This window comes from Macaca mulatta, chromosome 9 (genome assembly GCF_049350105.2).
Source record: "Macaca mulatta isolate MMU2019108-1 chromosome 9, T2T-MMU8v2.0, whole genome shotgun sequence".
NCBI lineage: Eukaryota > Metazoa > Chordata > Mammalia > Primates > Cercopithecidae > Macaca > Macaca mulatta.
This window is the reverse complement of record NC_133414.1, coordinates 131,939,118-131,959,351: the sequence shown is the minus strand read 5'-3', so window position 1 is coordinate 131,959,351 and position 20,234 is coordinate 131,939,118. Positions and strand designations below refer to the sequence as shown.

At 39.5% G+C, this 20,234-nt stretch overlaps 1 protein-coding gene across 2 annotated transcripts in view; it reads left to right on the top strand.

Annotated features, from left to right (window-relative positions):
- Positions 1–20,234, top strand: part of MCMBP (minichromosome maintenance complex binding protein) — a 44,678-nt gene that overhangs the window by 16,272 nt on the left and 8,172 nt on the right. The window contains exons 5-12 of one of the 2 annotated variants that reach the window (XM_015148311.3): positions 146–247; positions 4,407–4,551; positions 8,172–8,323; positions 10,024–10,124; positions 14,430–14,608; positions 15,276–15,399; positions 16,899–17,016; positions 19,479–19,644. In XM_015148311.3, coding sequence (XP_015003797.1) covers positions 146–247; positions 4,407–4,551; positions 8,172–8,323; positions 10,024–10,124; positions 14,430–14,608; positions 15,276–15,399; positions 16,899–17,016; positions 19,479–19,644 — 1,087 coding nt within the window. 2 annotated transcript variants of the gene reach the window in all.

Below are 20,234 nucleotides of genomic sequence, written 5' to 3'. Positions count from 1 at the left end.
AAAGTGATAGTTTGGAATTAGTTACTTGTTAACTCTGTAAAATATTTGTTGTGGTGCTATGTGAAAATGTGGTTGCTAATTTTAAAATAAATTTTGTGATGTTTTTAAATAAATTTTTTAAAATACTTTTTTATGTATATCACAGCCTCAACAAGAACTTGATTTAAACTCTCCGCGAAATACCACTTTGGAAAGACAGACTTTCTATTGTGTTCCGGTGCCTGGGGAATCTACGTGGGTAAAAGAAATATCCTTTATCTGAACTTTCTTATTGTGTTGATGGTTTCTAAAACCTTAACCTTTAATTATTCATCCTTTGCAAAGCTTGGCTTTATTTCAATAAAATGTGTTTCATTTGTTCTAATTGAGAAAACCCATAAAACAGGCTAAGTATTTGTCACCGAGGAATGCTAAAATTACAGTACATTTCTATAGTGAAATACTGTTAAAAAGATTGAGGTAATTTTTTTTTTTTTTTTGAGATAGGGACTTACTGTCACCCAGGCTGGAGTGCAGTGGCACAAACATGGCTCACTGCTGCTTCAACCTCCTGGGTTCAAGCAATCCTCCTGCCTTAGCCTCCCAAGTAGCTGGGACCACAAGCGTGTGCCACCATCCCTGGCGAATTTTTTGATTTCTTTTAGAAAGAGGGTTCACTTTGTTGCCCAGGCTGGTCTTGAACTCCTGGGCTCAAGTGATCCTCTCACCTCAGCCTCCCAAAGTGCAGGGATTATAGACGTGAGCTACCACACCCCACCTGAGGCACATTTAAAGGTACTGAAAAAATATAATACTTAAAGTAAAAAAATAGTTTAAAATTAGAATTCATTCTAACTTTCTTAAGGGAAAACGTGTTGGCTCTTTTGAGAGGGGATTGTAGAAACATTACCTTTTTATTTACGATAGTAGTTTTTTAAGGCATGGCCCACCTACACTGAAATGCACAGATTTTAAGGTAATGCACAGTGATTTGGATAAATGCATACACCCATATAATTTATACCCCAAAGTAAAGAACTTGTGCCTAAAAAATTCCTTTCTGCCTTTTTCTAGTCACTCCTTCCTCCCCTGCAAGCACAATCCTGAATTCTTTGACTATCACTTGGTTTTGCCTATTCTTGAATGACATCTAAATGGACTCATATAATATATAGTCTTTGTGTCTGACATCTTCTGTTTAACATCATGCATCTGAGAGTCATCCATGTTGTGCATATCAGTAGTTCTTTCTTTTTTTTTTTTTTGCTAAGTATTATTTGTTTATACAGTCTCCAATTGAGCATTTAGGTGGTTTACAGTTTTAAGCTGGGCATTTTCTTTGTGAGAACATTTTAAACTACTGATTCAGTTTGTTTGTTTGTTTGTTTGTTTATTCTTTTGTTTTGTTTTTGAGATGGAGTCTTGCTCTGCTGCCAGTCTGGAGTGCAGTGGCATGATCTCAGCTCACTGCAACCTCCATCTCCTGGATTCAAGTGATTCTCCTGCCTCAGCCTCCCAAGTAGCTGGGACTACAGGAGCACGCCACCATGCCAGCCAGTTTTTGTGTTTTTAGTAGAGACGGGGTTTCACCATGTTGGCCAGGATGGTCTCAATATCTTGACCTCGTGATCCGCCCGCCTTGGCCTCCCAAAGTGCTGGGATTACAGAAGTGACTAATTCTGTTTTTTAACATATTTTGAGTCAGTTGTGATAAATTGTATCTTTCAAGGACTGTTTTGAAGTCATTTAAGCCCAGTTGTTGAATTTATTGACATAAAGCTTGTCAGAGTATTTTCTTTTTAATGTCTGTGGGATATTTAGCATTGATCTCTTTCATTCCCAATAATGTTAGTCTGTTTTTCACTTCAATTTTCTGTTTTCTGCTTCATCCATTTCTGCTTTATTTCCTTCTTTTTGGTTTGGTTTTAATTGGTCTTTTTCTACTTTTTTTTTGGTTTTTTTTTTTTTTTTTTTAAGATGGGGTCTTGCTGGCTCTGTCACCCAGGCTGGAGTGCAGTGGCACAATCTTGGCTCACTGCAACCTCCGTCTCCCAGGTTCAGGCAGTTCTCTGCCTCAGCCTCCCAAGTAGCTGGGATTTGCAGGCGCCTGCCACCCCGCCTGGCTAAGTTTTTTGTATTTTTAGTAGAGATGGGGTTTCACCATGTTGGCCAGGGTGGTCTTGAACTCCTGACCTCGTGGTCCACCTGCCTCAGCCTCCCAAAGTGCTGGGATTATAGGTGTGAGCCACCGTGCCTGGCCCTTTTTCTAGCTTTTTAAGGTGGATGCTCAGATTATTGATTTCGAATTTTTCTTGTTTTCTACTATTAGCAACTAAAGCTATAAATTTCTCCCCAATCACTGCTTTAGTTGCATCCCACGAGTTTTCATTTGTTAGGTTTTTACTGTTACTCAATTCAAAATATTTTCTAATTTCCCTTGTGATTTCTTCTTTGATCCTTCGCCCTTGCAACAGTCTGTGTATTCTCATTCTTCGTGCTATTTTTGTCATAGATTTTACTCATCCTTAGATTATAGAGCCCACAACATACTATTTTTGTTCCAAACAATCATTTGTCTTTTATATAAATTAAGAAGCAAGAATTCTTCTTCTTTTATATTTGGCATCACTTCCCTTAGCGATATTATTATGATTATGTTTTTTGTTTTTTTTTTTTTTTTTTTGAGACAGAGTCCTGCTCTGTCGCCAGGCTGGAGTGCAGTGGTGCAGTCTCGGCTCACTGCAACCTCTGCTTCCTGGATTCAAGTGATTCTCCTGCCTCAGCCTCTGAAGTAGCTGGGGTTGCAGGTGTGTGCCACCATGCCAGTTTTTTTGTGTTTTTAGTAGAGATGGGGTTTCACCGTGTTGGCCAGGATGGTCTCAATCTCCTGACATCAGGTGATCCACCCACCTTAGCCTCCCAAAGTGCTGAGATTACAGGCATGAGCCACTGTGCCTGGCCAGCAATTTTTTTTTTTTTTTTTAAACTACAGATCTGTTGGTGACGAATTCTGTCAGTTTCTGTTCAATTGAAAATGTCTCTTATTTCACCTTCATTTTTGTTTATTTTATTTATTTATTTTTTGATACAGGGTCTCTCCCTTTGTTGCCCAGGCTGGTCTCAAACTCCTGAGCTCAAGTGATCCACCCGCCTCAACGTCCCAAAGCACTAGGATTCCAGATGTGAGCCACCACGCCTGGCCTCATCTTAATTTTTGAGGAACATTTTTATTGGATATAGAATTTTTATTTTGTATTTTAATATTTTATTTATTTAAAAAAAAAATAGGCCAGGCACAGTGGCTCATTCCTATAATCCCAGCACTCTGGGAGGCAGAGGCAGGAGGATCACTTGAGGCCAGGAGTTTGAGACCAACGTGGCCAACATAGCAAAACTCTGTCTCTACAAAAAAATACAAAAATTAGCCAGGCGTGGTGGTGGGCACCTGTGGTTCCAGCTACTCCAGTGGCTTGAGACGGGAGGATCACCTGAACCCAGAAGACTGAGGTTGCAGTGAGCTGAAATTGCACCACTGTACTCCACCCTAGGCAACAGAAGGAGACTCTGTCTCAAAGAAAAAGGAAAGAAAAAAAAAGAGATGAGTTCTCACTATGTTGCCCAGGCTACTGTCAACCTCCTGGACTGAGCAATCCTACCTGAGCCTCCCAAAGTGCTGGGTTTACCGATGTTAGCCACTGCATCCACCTGGATTTGTTAGGAGTGGTGCAGAACAGCCCTTGTGCGGTAGATCGTCCTTATTCATGAGGTCTACTATTTCTGGGTCTTACGCAAATGCCTGGGATGACTAGCAGGGTCCATTCTAGTATTATACTACTTCCAGAGTCTCCATTTAACTCTCTGCCAACTAGCAGCTGTTCTCTGCTAGACCTCAGGGAATCTTGACTTGTATATCCACAGTTTAGTGTTTTGTCAGAGATCCAAATGGAACCTTCTGGGTCTTTTATCTGTAACTACTTCCTTTCTAGTACTTCTTTGCAAATTCCAGTTGCTTCACTAGCCCTGAACTAGTGCTCTGTCTTCTCCACCCAGTAAGAACAGGGCCTCTACTGCTCTTTGTTGCAGTTTGGAGAATGTCTCCAGGAGAGAGCTGGGAGAATTTGGAGTTTACCTGCTGTGTTTCTCCTCATTCAAGGATCATAAGGTTATGCTCCCTGTTGTCCAGTGACTGAAAACGGTCGCTTCACATATTTTTTCCAGTTACATTGTTGTTTACAGCAGGGATAGCAGCATAAGGTTGATGTCTGTTACTCTCATGACCAAAACTAGAAGTCTAGCCTCCTTTTAAAAATGTATTTCCATTTTAACTGAATTGCCAAGCTAGTCATTTTTTATAAGTCATATAATTAGCAAAACATTTAAGATAGTCCTTAGTTTATGGTAGTCTTTTTCTTAACTTTCCGTTTAACGCCTATGTTAATGCAAACCAAGCTCGAGTCAGTCCCTCAACGTCCTACACTCCCAGTCGCCACAAGAGGAGTTATGAAGATGATGACGATATGGACCTACAGCCCAATAAACAGAAAGACCAACATGCAGGTGCCAGACAAGCAGGTAGTGTGTGCCAACAGGTTTTCTCTAGACTTTGCTCTCTTAAGTGGATTGGTTTTCAGAGTGAATTGTTACATAATATGGCTCTATATTTAGGAGCTGGCAATTTGTCAGAGTTACGGACAGTGTTGAGAGTTTTTACAGTACCATTTGATCAGACTGTGCTTCGCAAATGAGCAATTAGGCATCACTTTGTGACAAGTGGCTGCTCTAATGTATGTTTTTGGAGTCACAAGTGCCTATCTGGAAAGGTCTTTTCTATCTTCTTATTTATTTTTTTCCTAATTCTTAAATAATACAGAAGCCTGGTACTTTACCGTAAAAATGAGTTATTTTTATCTGAAAACATGCTTTCTCATTTTCTTTTTGTTTGTTTGTGTTTTGAGACAGGATTTCACTCCCATCACCCAGGCTGGAGTGCAGTGGCATAATCGTGGCTTACTTGCAGCCTTGACCTCCTGGGCTCAAGTGATCCCGTCACTTCAACCTGCCTAGTAGCTAGGGCTATAGGCACATGCCACCACACGCAGCTAACTTTTTAAACTTTGTAGAGATGTAGAGGTGGGATCTCACTGTGTTACCCAGGCTGGTCTCAAACTCCTGGGCTCAAGTGATCCCTCTGTATCAGCCTCCCAAAGCCACTGGCATGACAGGCGTAAGCTACCGCTCCCAACCAGTCTTAACTTTTATAAGCAGTGGATTTCTTTTTATGGCGGGTATATTAAATTTGTCTTTATTTTTCCTTTTATGTGCTATTCACTTCCCTTCGGTACCTTTAATCGGAAGGAAGATTAAAGGACAAGGAGGCAAAACAAATCAGTCTAGTCATTTACTATCTGCAAGATTGTGTAGAGAAGGCAAATTGTTTTATTTTTTTTTTCTGGAGACGGAGTTTCACTCTAGTTGCCCCAGCTGGATTGCAATGGCACAATCTCGGCTCACTGCAAGCTCCGCCTCCTGGGTTCAAGCGATTCTCCTGCCTCAGCCTCCTGAGTAGCTGGAATTACAGGCATGTGCCACCACGCCCAGCTAATTTTGTATTTTTAGTAGAGAAGGGGTTTCTCCATGTTGGTCAGGCTGGTCTTGAACTCCTGATGTCAGATGATCAGCCCGCCTCGGCCTCCCAAAGTGCTGGGATTACAGGTGGGAGCCACCATGCCCGGCCAAGGCAAATTTAACAACTAGTGGTAAACAAGGATTTACTAATGCATTTTATTTACCCATATATCACTCTACTTTATAAATTGATATTTCCAAATTTTCTTAATGCTGAGATCTATTTTAATGTGTTTAAAATTAGAATGTTTTACTGTAAATACATACAAATGTCATAGTATTCTTTTTTTGCACCGATCCCCAGAATATATTAAAATTAATGGTCTGTCATCTAGCCTGGATAACATGGCAAAACCCCATCTCTATTAAAAATACAAAAATTAGCCAGGCATGGTGGCGGGTGCCTGTAATCCCAGCTATTCGGGAGGCTAAGACAGTAGAATCACTTGAACCCAGAGGGGTGGAGATTTCAGTGAGCTGAGATCATGCACTCCAGCCTGAGTGACAGAGACTCCATCTCAAATAAATATCATAGTAACTTATATATTGTAATATATTCGAGTATGTATTCCAGTCCAGGAAATATGTTAATTCTCTTATTTAAGCAGTTGATGCTACTTTTTATTTCTTACCATACTTGTTCGAATGTCTTAATGCAGGCTTTTTATGCGTTTGAGTTCTTTGTTTATATAAAGTAAAATTTGTTGGTGTTTAGTCAATCTTTTAGACTATACATATTTTTAAACTTTTTATTTTGACACAGTATCGATTTACATGCAGTTGTAAGAAATAATACAGAGAGGCTGGTCGCGGTGGCTCACACCCATAATCCCAGCCCTTCGGGAGTCCAAGGCAGACACATCCCTTGAGGTCAGGATTTCCAGTCTGGCTAGCATGGTGAAACCCCATCTGTACTAAAAATACAGAAATTAGCTGGGTATGGTTGTGCATGCCTGTAATCCCAGCTACTTAGGAGGCTGAGGCAGGAGAATTGCTTGAACCCGGGAGGCGAAGGTTGCAGTGAGCCATGATCATGCCACCATGCTCCAGCCTGGGTGACAGGGCGAGACTCTGGAAAAAAAAAAAAAAAAAAAGAAATAATACAGAAAGATCTTGTATACCTTTTAGCCTCTACTTCCCCCAATGGTAACACCTTACATAATTATAGTAGAATATCATAACCAGGAAATGGACATTGATACAATAATTTTTTTCTTTTCTTTCTTTCTTTTTTTTTTTTTTTTGAGACGGAGTTTTGCTCTGTCGTCGCCCAGGCTGGAGTGCAGCGGCATAGTCTCGGCTCACTGCAACCTCCGCCTCCCAGGTTCAAGCGATTCTCCTGCCTCAGCCTCCAGAGTAGCTGGGACTACAGGCGCCCGCCACCACGCCTGGCTAATGTGTGTATTTTTAGTAGACATGGGGTTTCACCATGTTGGCCAAGATGTTCTTGATCTCTTGACCTTGTGATCTTCTCGCCTCGGCCTCCCAAAGTGCTGGGATTACAGGCGTGAGCCACCACACCCAGGCGATACAATCACATTTTTACATGTACTTACTTGTGAAGATTTAGTTCTTTGCAGTTTTGTGGGGTTTTTTTGTTTTTGTTTTTGTTTTTGTTTTTGAGATGGAGTCTCGCTCTGTCGCCCAGGCTGGAGTGCAGTGGCGCGATCTCGGCTCGCTGCAAGCTCCGCCTCCTGGGTTCACGCCATTCTCCTGCCTCAGCCTCCCGAGTAGCTGGGACTTCAGGCGCCCACCACCACACCCAGCTAATTTTTTGTATTTTTAGTAGAGATGGGGTTTCACCGTGTTAGCCAGGATGGTCTCGATCTCCTGACCTCATGATCCACCCACCTCGGCCTCACAAAGTGCTGGGATTAGAGGTGTGAGCCACCGTGCCCGGCCTGTTCTTTGTAGTTTTATCACATAGGTAGATTCATGTGGCCACCACCACAGTTAGGATCGGGAATATTTCAGTAGTTTGTCCCTTTTATTGCTGAGCGGTATTCCATGGTATGGCAGGCTATCATTTGATTCTCATGTTATCAGCCCTAAGGTGTAACTACTTCAGGAGTTGGGGTTATTCTTTTAATGACCTGTATGTCCCCAACAACTGGTTTGATTCTTGATACATACTGGATATTAGTAAGTATTTGGTAATTTATTGCGGTATGGTTTTATTCTGCTTAGTTAATAGAAAAAGTATGTTCTACCAAGGAGTTTTGCTGTCGGTAGACCATGTATTCCTTAAATCAAAGATGTCAAAGTAACCATATTGCAAATCAGCTTTTGAAACTGGTTATACATGAGATTTGATGGGAGGAATTTTTTGATACCTTTATAGTAAGGGAAAAAAATAAATTTTTAGATCTTCATATTTATCTTTGTTCTCTTACAGATCAAACAAAAGACTTTGTTAGTATGTGCTGTTTCCTTAAAAACTGTAACAACTTGAACTTTGCAAGCTCAGAAGCATCACATATGTCAAACTTGAAAGGCACTTATGGAACATTCTTTTTCTCCAGGAGGGCTTAGAAATGACTAAGTGCAATGCTATCCTTTGAATTTAGGGAGTGTTGGTGGTCTTCAATGGTGTGGAGAGCCAAAACGTTTGGAAACTGAAGCTTCTACTGGGCAACAGCTGAACTCTCTGAACTTCTCTTCTCCTTTTGATTTGAATTTTCCATTGCCAGGAGAGAAGGGCCCTGCGTGCCTTGTGAAGGTAATAAAACCTTTCTTAGGTCTGACATTGACATGTTATGTGTCTCAGAAAGTAGCTTAGTGTCTGAGCATTTGCATTCGTTTTCTTATGCTGGACTAGCTATAGCAAATCACTGCAAATTTAATAGCCTAAAGCAGCAAAAGTTTATCATCTTACAGGCTTTAGGTCAGAAATCCAACATGGTCTCACCGAGGTAAACTCCTTTGTATGTAGGAGTTGGACTACATTCCTTTCTTGGAGCCCCTAAGGGAGAATTTCCTTGGCTTGTGGCTCCTTCTTCCATATTCATAGCCAGCAACATTGCATTTGACCATTTTTTTCATGGTGACATCTCACCTGACCACAACCAGGAAAGGTTCCCCGGTTTTAAGAATCTGTGGATTACATGGGGCCCACACAGTTAATCGAGGATAATCCCCCCCATTTCAAGGTTATTAATCACACCTCTGCACGTTCCTTTTGCATATAAGCTAACATTCACAAGTTAAAAGAATCAAAGAACATCTCAAATGCAGAAGCAGAACAACTTTTAAATTGTCTGTTCCCTTCCTGTATCATTTCTAACATATAATCTTCATTTTTGTCTTCTTCCTTCTCTCAGCAAAACCTATTTCTCACTTGTATTTAAAATAAAACAGAAGGAAGAAAACTTTTAATAGTTTTTTCTTCCATCTTACTTATTCTAGTGTTTTGATGCTGATAAATGAGCAAGTGACAGAAGGTTTTAAAATGATTGTTAAGGATTTCCATCCTTTGTGCATTTTGGGTTTTCTTGTTTTGGGGGCAGGGGGGTTTGTTTTGTTTTATTGAGGCAGTCTTACTCTGTTGTCCAGGCTGGTGTGCAGTGGCATGATCTTGGCTCACTGCAACTTCTACCTCCTGGGTTCAGGCGATTCTCGTGCCTCAGCCTCCTAAGTAGCTGAGATTACAGGCATGTGCCACCACACCCAGCTAGTTTTTTGTATTTTTCCTAGAGATGGGGTTTCACTATGTTGGCTAGGCTGGTCTCGAATTCCTGACCTCAAGTGATCCACCCACCTCAGCCTTCCAAAGTGCTGGGATTCCAGGGGTGACCACTACACTCAGATTCTCAGTGGTTTTAATTGAAATGATACTTCAGTCATATGGCACAGGGACCAAAATGACTACTTTTTTCCCTGCCATGCTTCTGCCGGGTCTGTTCAGTAAATAAATGGCCTTGACGATTACTAAAGTCCATCATGACAATTTTGAATGTGTTTTTTTTTTTAAATTGTGAAAAATCTTCTGGCCATTCTAAGTTTTGTGTTAATCCAATGTTGCAGTTTATGAATAAATGCAAAGTTAATCATCTTGTTTTTGTTTTTCCTTTTCTTGATGTGGTTAATAGATTTTGAGATAGTGCACGTTTCTAGTTTTAACTGTCAGCCTTTGGGAAAAGCCCTTTTTTAATTTTAGAAAAAGACTTTTTTTTTTGTAGTACTGTGGTATATTGAAAAGAGATATTAGTCTGGAAGTTAGGCATCCTGTGTTTTGGTTTTTCACTTATTTGCTAACTAGCAGAGTGACTCTTGGTCTCAATTTATAAAAATTTATAAAATAAAGGACTTGCTTTAAGGTCCATTTCCTGATCTAAAATTCTAAGATGTTAGTACTCCAGGACTAGTATCTTAAGCTTTGTGTCTGTTCTAACAGTATGATTTCATGTGGTCTCTTGTTAGGTTTATGAAGATTGGGATTGTTTCAAAGTAAATGACATTCTTGAGCTGTATGGCATCCTGTCTGTGGATCCTGTGCTGAGTATACTGAATAACGATGAAAGGTGAGTCTGTGTGCTCTTTTTCTGGTCTCCTTTATTTTTATGTAATTTCAAGTTTTTGGGAAAGTTACAGGATGGTTTTGAAGAACTCGCTTCCCGGATGTACCAGTTGTAAACACATGCACCCCATGCGCTCTGTCATTCATTTGTGCTCTCTATGGATGCACACATTTTTCTGAAACACTTCAAAATATATTGCAGAAATCAAACCCTTTTACCCCAACTGCTTGTCAACATTTCCTAAGAGCACTGACTTTCTCATATGTAATCAGAGTACAGGTATCAAAACTAGGAAATTTGCCACAAATACACAATACACTAATCCACAGTCTATACTTAATTTTACTAATTGTCTTAATCATGTTCTTTCTTACACTTCTCCCTTCCGCATCCCCCAGTCCAGGGTTCGGAAGCTCGCTTATTCTCTATTTCTACTGAGTTCATACTGTATTTCTGATTCCAGTTCAGCACCACAGGTGTCGTTCTACTTGTTCTCCTTTCTGTGTTAGTGTAACTCTTAAACTTGATTCCCATTTTTCACAATCTGTCATTTGCACATTTGTACAACATAGAGAAGGGAATTTCAGAATTGTTAACTCATACCTCTATAAAACATAAACCTAAATAACTAGAGTTCAATCTGAAATAGTCCTCAGCCTTTGTCTTTCATGGTCTTGCCACTTTTTTTTTCCCCTTAAACAACAGAAATATATGTCTTCCAGTAGTTCTGGAGACTGGGAAGTCCAAAATCAAGTTCCCAGCAGATGTGGTTTCTAGTGAGGGCCCACTTCTGGTTTGCAGGTGGCTGTCTTCTCACGTGGTAGAGAGCAGAAAGCCTTGACGTTTTTGAAGAGTGTAAGCCAGTTACTTGTTTCCTCATGTACTTGTTACTTGTTAGACTCAATGTTGCGCATTTTTGGCAGGAATATTACAGAAGTGATGTATCCTCAGTATGTTAAAGCAGGAGGCATGCGATGTCAGTCTGTCCCGTTACTGGTGAGGTTAATTTTCATCAGTTGGTTAAGGTGTGTCTTCCAGATGTCTCTTCTCTAAAGTTACATTTCTCACTTTGTAATTGACAAGTAACTTGGAGGAAGATACTTTGGGACGTAAATATCCAGTTTCTCATTAAACTTTCACCAATTTATTTCAGCATTAATTGATGATTCTTGCTTGAATCAGTTATTACAACGTTGGCAATTCTCTAACTCAGTACATTTATTTATTGGCATTCTACTATAAAAGATATCTCTTCCATGTGTTTATTCAAGTAATTTATTTACTTATATTTAGTATGGACTAATAGATTCTGATTTTATTCAATGTTAGTATCATTATATTATTTTGAGACCCAAGTTTTCCCAGATGTAGCTAGTGGGAGCCACTTTAAGCAGGTGCTGGGTCCTTTTTTTGAGATGATCTTACTATTTTTTAACATTTATTTTCTGGCATATTAAGCTGTTGCAGCTTCATCATATACTTTGAAGATCTGAGTCCTAGATGTGCTCGTTGGTACTGGGTTAGCTTTGCATCTAGGCCCTTAAAGCAGACAGAGCTAGGATATATGCAACATATGTATACATATATATGCATACACATTTAAATGCACACATATATACTCACACATGCATGTTTTGTGTATTTCTAACATCTATGAGAAACCATGGGTTCATATTTCTGATTCCAGTTCAGCACAGCAGGAGTCACATGTTCTAGTTGGTCTCCTTTCTATGTTTATGACTTCCTTTTCTAACAAATTTGATTCCCATTATTCACAATCTGTCGTTTCCCCATTTCTGCCATATACAGAAGGGAATTTCAGAGTTGGTAAGCCATACCACTACAAAACAAACTAGTAATTAGTGTTCAGTACGTTTCCAGTTCATTTTTATTTTAGAACGCAGCTGTGTAGTCAGAGCTATGTTCCAGTTACTCAGGTAACTTTTCTTCCCCTTCAGTGTGATTTCATTATTTATTCTGCTTAGATTCATTTATGTCTGATTATGTTTCACTTCAGTTTTTCCTCTATCCTTACTGGTTTTTTTCTTTTTAATATAGGAAACATTAACATCGTTGCCAAATTCAAACTACACAAAAAGATTCTCAGAGGTGTGGTTCTGAGCTATCCCCATTCCTGCTGTCTGTTTCCACCCAGCCTCCTTAGGGAACCATAGTTTCTGGTTTATCCTTCCTGTATTTTTTTTTACACAAAAATAAGTAGATAAGTATACATTTTATTTCTACCTTTTTCTTCTATAAAAGGTAGCATAGTATATGTACTCTTTTACACTTTTTAATTTTTTTTATTAACAGCATATCTTGGAAATCTAGATCTTCCTCATTCTTTTTTGTTTTGCTTTGAGATTGCCAAAAGCAAGGGCTAATGTCCCTCATCTACACCAGAGTCCTCTTGTTGAATACTGGACATTCATCATCTTACATCTTAGTTTCTCTGTAAGATGAACTTAACATTTTCCACAGTTAAAAAAAAAAAGGTACAAAACAAAAATTTTAAACAACTTTAAGCTTAACCATCCCTTAATAATAGTGTATGAGATTGTTCATCTTGGCAATTTCTGATTATGTTGACTTTCTTGCTTTAGTTACTTCACTATTGTTGCAGTTTAGTTTAGAGGTTGTATTAGTCAGGGTTCTCTAAAGAGTCAGAACTGATAGGATAGATGAATATATGAAGGGGATTTTATTAGGAGAATTGACTCACACGATCACAAAGTAAAGTCCCACAATAGGCCGTGTGCAAGCTGAGGAGCAAGGAAGCCAGTCTGAGTCCCAAAACCTCAAAAGTAGGGAAGCCGATAGTGCAGGCTTCAGTCCATGGCTGAAGGCCTAAGAGGCCCTGGCGAACCACTGGTGTAGGTCCACGAGTCCAAAAGCTGAAGAACTTGCAAGTCTGATGTTTGAGGGCAGAAAGCATCCAGCATGAGAGAAAGATGGAGGCCGGAAGACTCAACCAGTCTGCTCTTTCCATGCCTGCCTTTATGCTGGCAGTTGATTAGATGCTGCCAACCCAGACTGAGGGTGGGTCTGCCTCTCCCAGCCCACTGACTCAAATGTTAATCTCCTTTGGCAACACCCTCACAGACACACCCAGGAACAATACTTTGCATCCTTCAATCCAGTCAGATTGACACTCAGTATTAACCATCACAGAGGTTAAGAGCACAGACAGGCAGACAGCCTGGGTTGGAGTCCTGACCTGACTTGGCCACTTACTAGCTGTGTGACCTTGGGCTTGGTTTGCTCGTTGTAAATCAGGGTAGATGGGAGGTTTTAGTGAATTTGTACGTGTAAAGCATTGAACATTGTCTGTCACATGGTACGTACTATGGAAAAAGTTATGCTTGTATTAAAATATACAGGAGTATGAATTTATTACTTCAGTGTCTATAGAATCTATAAAGTCAAGATCTAAAAGCATTTTAGCCATTTGTTTCAGTCGTCTCACAAATCTATCTGCAAATTTATTTAGCAAATCTGAAAAATTCATAACTTTCAATTGCTTGTCTACTCAGTATTCGAGGGATCATGTAAGAATAAAATTTAGGAAATACAATTAGCAAGATAGGAGATGAATGGATTCTCCACACACTAATAGATACCGGATGGCTTTTGAGAAAAAGACCCCAGTTTTTGAGAGCTGCTGTCAAGTATTCGATGTCTCAGCCAATAGTTCAAGGAGTACTTGTGTTTTGAAATAGCCTTATGAGTGACATCCTACATTCCATTTATTGAAGTGCTGAATAAAAAATATTATTGTTCCTGGCCAGGCACGGTGACTCACGCCTGTAATCCCAGCACTTCGGGAGGCCAAAGCAGGCAGATCACTTGAGGTCAGGAGTTCAAGACCAGCCTGGCCAACATAGCGAAACCCTGTCTCTACTAAAAATACAAAAATTAGCCAGGCTTGGTGGTGTGCACCTGTAATCTCAGCTACTCAGGAGGCTGAGGCATGAGAGTCGCTTGAACCCAGGAGGCAGAGGTTGCAATGAGCTGAGATCACACCACTGCGCTCCAGCCTGGGCAACACAGTGAGACTCCATCAAAAAAAAAAAAATACTCTTCTTGAAAAATGGAATAAATGCATTATTTCATGATATGTCTTAACAAGCCTGAAGTCTGTGTGATGTTAACACTTTAGAATGAGAGGCCACTTTCTGTTCTTTAAGGAGATGTACAGGTGGAAATATTCTTGGCTTGGACTGTAATTGTGTTTTCTAAGGTGCATATCATTTTTGCATCTGTGCAATTGATGTCTCTCTAAATTGAAACTTGATCGTCTCTCCACAGGGACGCCTCTGCACTGCTGGATCCGATGGAGTGCACAGACACAGCAGAGGAGCAGAGAGTGCACAGTCCTCCTGCTTCATTAGTGCCGAGAATTCATGTGATCTTAGCCCAGAAGTTGCAACACATCAACCCGTTATTGCCTGCCTGCCTTAACAAAGAGGAGAGCAAAACCTGTAAGTGTAAGTGTTACAGCCTAGTGAACTATCGACTGTTAGCCTCAGTGTGTGTCCAGAGCTGCCTGTAACATGCTCATAGGGGAATTGAGAGTCAGGTCTTCATTCCTCACAATAAGTGTTTTCAGTAATCTCTCTCTCATTGCCCCATTTTTCTCTTACATTAATTCTCTTCATTGAAATGAGGACAAAAAAGAAGTATACAAGGCTGGGTGCAGTGGCTCACGCCTGCAATCTCAGCACTTTGGGAGGCCGAGGTGGGTGGATCACCTGAGGTCAGGAGTTCGAGACCAGCCTGGCCAATATAGTGAAACCCCATCTCTACTAAAAATACAAAATTAGCCAGGTGTGGTGGCATGTGCCTATAATCCCAGCTACTCAGAAGGCTGAGGCAGGAGAATCACTTGAACCAGAGGCAGTGGTTGCAGTCAGCAGAGATGGCGCCATTGCACTCCAGGCTGGGCAAAAAAGAACAAAACTCAGTCTCAAAAGAAAAAAAAAAAAAGGAGGATGCAAACTGTCTTATTTTTAAGATTAGCGTCACTTACTGATATGTTCAGCTTTACTTACTGTCTACTGAATTGTTGCGCTTTGCCCACAGTTATTTTTCACCTAAGACACTTGAGAGGAATTGGTGTGTGTGTCCTGACTCAGGTCTCCTTTTCTCCTTCAGTTGTTTCAAGTTTCATGTCCGAATTGTCTCCAGTCAGAGCAGAACTTCTTGGGTTCCTCACTCATGCCCTTCTAGGGGATAGTTTGGCTGCTGAATACCTTATATTACATCTCATCTCCACAGTGTAAGTGCTGTATCCTGGTGGGAATTAGGGGAGTTTGGTGTGTGTAGAAGTGGAAGAGCGGGAATATTGCTGGTGTAATTTGTGTGTTTTCCTTATTGGGCTTCATCAGATGGTTTTTATCTGTTCAGTGTAACAACTGTTAAACCAAATCACAGACAAATTCCTTTTCTTACAGCTCACATTTAGCATTTTGATTATGTCCCCTTAAATTTTAGAGCCAAAATCAGATAAAGCAGTAGTCCCCAACCTTTTTGGCACCAAGGACCCATGTCACGGAAGACCATTTTTCCATGGACCAGAGTGGGGATGGTTTCAGGATGAAACTGTTCCACCTCAGATCATCAGGCATTAGTTAGATTCTCATAAGGAACACACAAACGTGCAGTTCACAGTAGGGTTCGCACTCCTGTGAGAGTCTGATGCCGCTGCTGATCTGACAGGAGACGGAACTTAGGCAGCAATGCCTGTTCGCCCACCCCTCACCTCCTGCGTTGTGGCGCGGTTCCTAACGCCTGGTCCACGGCCTGGGCGTGGGGGACCCCTGAGATAAAGGAACTGACTGATGAGTAAAATGAGCTGTTTTATCCTTTTTGCATTCTGAACACTCTGTTTATACATCCCAAGGCACGACGTCACGTGCACATTTAACGTGGACATTGACACTAGCACCGCATCCCTTGACTCCACGGTATTTGTTTTCTGATTTTAAAATTAGTGTAGACCTTTGACAGGTTACAAGAACATAAAAAGGAAAATGCACATCATTTGTAATTTCACCACTTAGAACCTCTGTTATCCTTTTGGTACACGTTCATTGGTTTTTGTTTACATACATATACATCCCTGCATAGATCTTAGTTACACTCTAAGCACAGATCCGTGTCTTGTTTTCAGCAGTTGATATATATTAAACATTTTCCCATCATAATGCTTCATGAACTTTGTAGTGGCTGCAAAGTATTTCACTATGCAGTTGTACCATACTGTAACCATTTCCCTAAATGTTAGGTTTTCCTAGCTTTTCTCTATTACAGAGTTGCAGGAAGGAAACATCTTTGTGCTGTAAATCTTCTCTTTTCTCAGATCAGTCTCTGACAGTAGTACATAATGGTTGAGAGCACGGACTCTGTAACCAAACTATCCGGATTCATATCCCAGTTCTGGCAGCTTCCAGCTAGATGAGTATGTTGCTTATTATCATCTCTGTGCCTCAGATTTCTCATCTATAAAGCAAAGACAACAGTACCTACCTCTGAATGGTTAGGGGTTAAATGAGGAAGCATTTACGTACTCAGAACAGTCTTTGGCACATGACCAGCAGCACTTACATACAAATATTGGCTATTACTTTTATTGCTGTTATTCTGATAAAATAACTAGTCAGAATATTCTGGTTTATTTTTAATGACAATATTAAGCTAATTTTTCTACTCTTTGCTTTTCAATAGAAATCAGGAAATCACTTCAGCATCTTATTGATTGATTTCTTTCTTTTCTAGATATACAAGAAGAGATGTCCTTCCACTAGGAAAATTTACAGTTAATTTGAGTGGTTGCCCACGGAATAGTACCTTCACGGAACACTTGTATCGAATTATTCAACATCTTGTTCCAGCAGTAAGATGAATATAAATATGTATTATAAACCTAAGCACACTTAACAAATCCATCTAACTGTCTTTCATTCACCTCAAATATTTAACTTAGAGTTTTTAATAGAGCTTATTTAAGGGGAAACAAAGCCTGCCACGTTACGTAATTTAAAATGTACTTTCCCCTAAACGTTTCACTTTTTTTTTCTTTTTGCCTAAGCACAAATTTCTGTAAGTCTAACAATTAACACAATTGCAGTAACTCCCTTAAAATTATACTCTGTTGATACCAATTTGTCCAATTTGGTATCCTTTTCGTACACTAAAGTCTTAAATCCAAATAAACTCTAAATTATAGGAGCATAATTCTTTTAGTTGAGGTAATAAAGTTCTTTATCTCCGTTGCCTCAATTTTAATTCCTGTTTGGAAAGTTGAGCTCACTTTATTTGCCAGGGTATTTGGAATGCAGTATTTGTGTGGTGGTAGGATCTTGGGAACGGGAATTGCTTCTGATCAGTTGTGTGACTGAAAATACTGATCACTTCTTTGGAAATTGAAGAGGGTGCACTAGATCCTTATTGAACCAAATGTATTGAGTGTCTCAGTGCTAGCATTTGTCCAGGCCCTCAAGAAGCAGAAGTGGACCAGAATACACCAGCAGTTCTTAGTCTCCTTAGACTCACTTTATACTCTGAAAAATGTATTAGTACTCAAAGAGCTGTTTTTCATGTTATGATTATATTTATCATTAATTTACCAAACTAGATGATGAAGCAAATACATCTATTAAAGATAAAAAATTACATATAAATATTTTTATAAAAACAACTTTTCCCAAGCCAAAAATGATTAGTGATGAAAGTGACATTGTTTTACATTCTTGCAAATCTGGATTAGTAGGATACAATGGATGCTTGTATCTGCTTCGGCCTTCAGTCTGTTGTAATCTCAGGTTTTGACTGAAGTATGTGAAGGAAAGCTGACCTCACACAGATGGAAAAGTAGTTGGTAAAGGAAGGATGGTTTCCATAGCCTTTGCAGATAACTGGGTGGTGGTCTTTGATACTAGACCAAAACTGTCCACATGACATTTTCTTAAAGATAGTTAAGTGTGGAATCTGAAATCCTATTCGTAAACTTTCTATAGTCTGCTATGGTAAAATTCATTAGTCTCATATATTGAAAGGATCTTTTATCCATGCATGATTTTAACCTGATTGACCCCGTAAAAGGGTTTAAGCAATTCCCTGGGAGTTCTTGGGACCACATTTTGAGAATTATTGAAACAGTCAGATCCCTTGCCCTCACAGAGTTTAATTTAGGTAGAAGACCAACAAAAAAATAAATATATGGTAGGTCATTTAAGCACCCCTAAGCTCCCCCTGTTTTCTTAGAATCACTGAGGTAACAAAACTCCTCTAAATTTTTGCAATATATCTTACCTCTTCCTTGACAGCCTTCCCCCACCATACCCTCTTCTCCATCCCTGCCACATTGTTGCAGGCTGGAGGGGTGGAAGAGTGGATTGGTGTATATAAGGCAGAGCACAGAGGGTGTTGGGAATGGTGGCTCAGGAGCTGGAGGAGGAGCGTAGATGGGTCGCTTTCTTGTTACACTGAGCGAGAAGGTGCACGCGTCCTGGAGGCACCTCCCGAGAGCTGCAGCAGGTGCCCCCACAGCTCAGTGTGCTCTGCTCCTTGATTTTTCTCTGAAAAGTTTGTTCAGAAGTGTCTATGATGAATGAATATAATTTTAACTCAAAGAATATAGAGGAAAATTAAGCTTTTCTCTCCCTGTCTTGAAAAATAAAATTAACATTTTCTTTTTGCTAGCTAGCATGTGTTAGGTGAAAGAGGTTAGGCTTTGGGGTATTTAATATTTGTATGTCAGTTATCTACCATTTGTTTCATTGGTTAAATAAAAATTTATTTTCTATTTATTTATTTATTTATTTATTTGAGACAGAGTCTCACTTTGTTTCCCAGGCTGGAGTGCAGGCCAGATCTCAGCTCACTGTAGGCCTCCTGGTTTACGTCATTCTCCTGCCTCAACCTCCCGAGTAGCTGGGACTACAGGTGCCCGCCACCTTGCCCGGCTAATTTTTTTTGTATTTTAGTAAAGACGGGGGGGTTTCACCGTGTTAGCCTGGATGGTCTCGATCTCCTGACCTCGTGATCCGCCCATCTCAGCCTCCCAAAGTGCTGGGATTACAGGCTTGAGCCACCATGCCTAGCCAAAAAAAAATTGATTTTCAAGAATATTGAACAAGACATTTGAAAATAAAGCAGCTCATAGAATGGATGAAATTCAAATGTAAGATCTAGATACTATTTTTGCTTCTAGAGTTCGAGAAACCATATCACTGCTCCCTTAGAAATTTATAAGATCACTTTTTCCATATGAAACACAGTGCTTAATTCCAAGTACATATTTTCTTAAAACAGGGAAACTTAAATTCTTGTTCACTAAAAAATTTCTCTTTGCAGTCTTTTCGTCTACAGATGACTATAGAGAACATGAACCATTTGAAATTCATTCCCCACAAAGACTACACAGCCAATCGCTTGGTCAGTGGGCTCCTCCAGCTGCCCAGCAATACTTCCCTTGTAATCGATGAGACTCTCCTGGAACAGGGGCAGCTGGATACCCCAGGTACGTACATAGATGTTTCCCTTCCATTTCTGACTTCCTTTCCACTAAAGCCAGATCTAGGAATAAACTTTTAGAAGAGTATCTATGGACAAAGACAAATTCACATTTAACAAATAACATAAGATAAAGGCTTGGCATATGAATTTGATTAAAGCATGTTATAAACTAATTAAATTGTATATACCAACTCTGTTTTGCCATAGTATTCTGAAAGTAGTACAGTAGAACAGATACTATATATATAAAATGTATCATATATCTTCTATCTAATATATATCTTATATATTTTATATATTATTTATAATGGAGCAATAATATAAAGGGTAGTATTAATATAATGGAGTACAATAGAACAGATACTATATTATGTATCATATATCTTATATATTATATATTTTATATATAATACATATTTATAGGTTTTATATTTATAATTTATATATAATTTATAATATGAATAATATATAACATGGAGCAATAATATATAAAATATAAATAATATGTAATTAATATAAAAATATATAATTGTATATTTTATATATTATTTATAATGGAGCAATAATATAAAGGGTAGTATTAATATAAAGGAG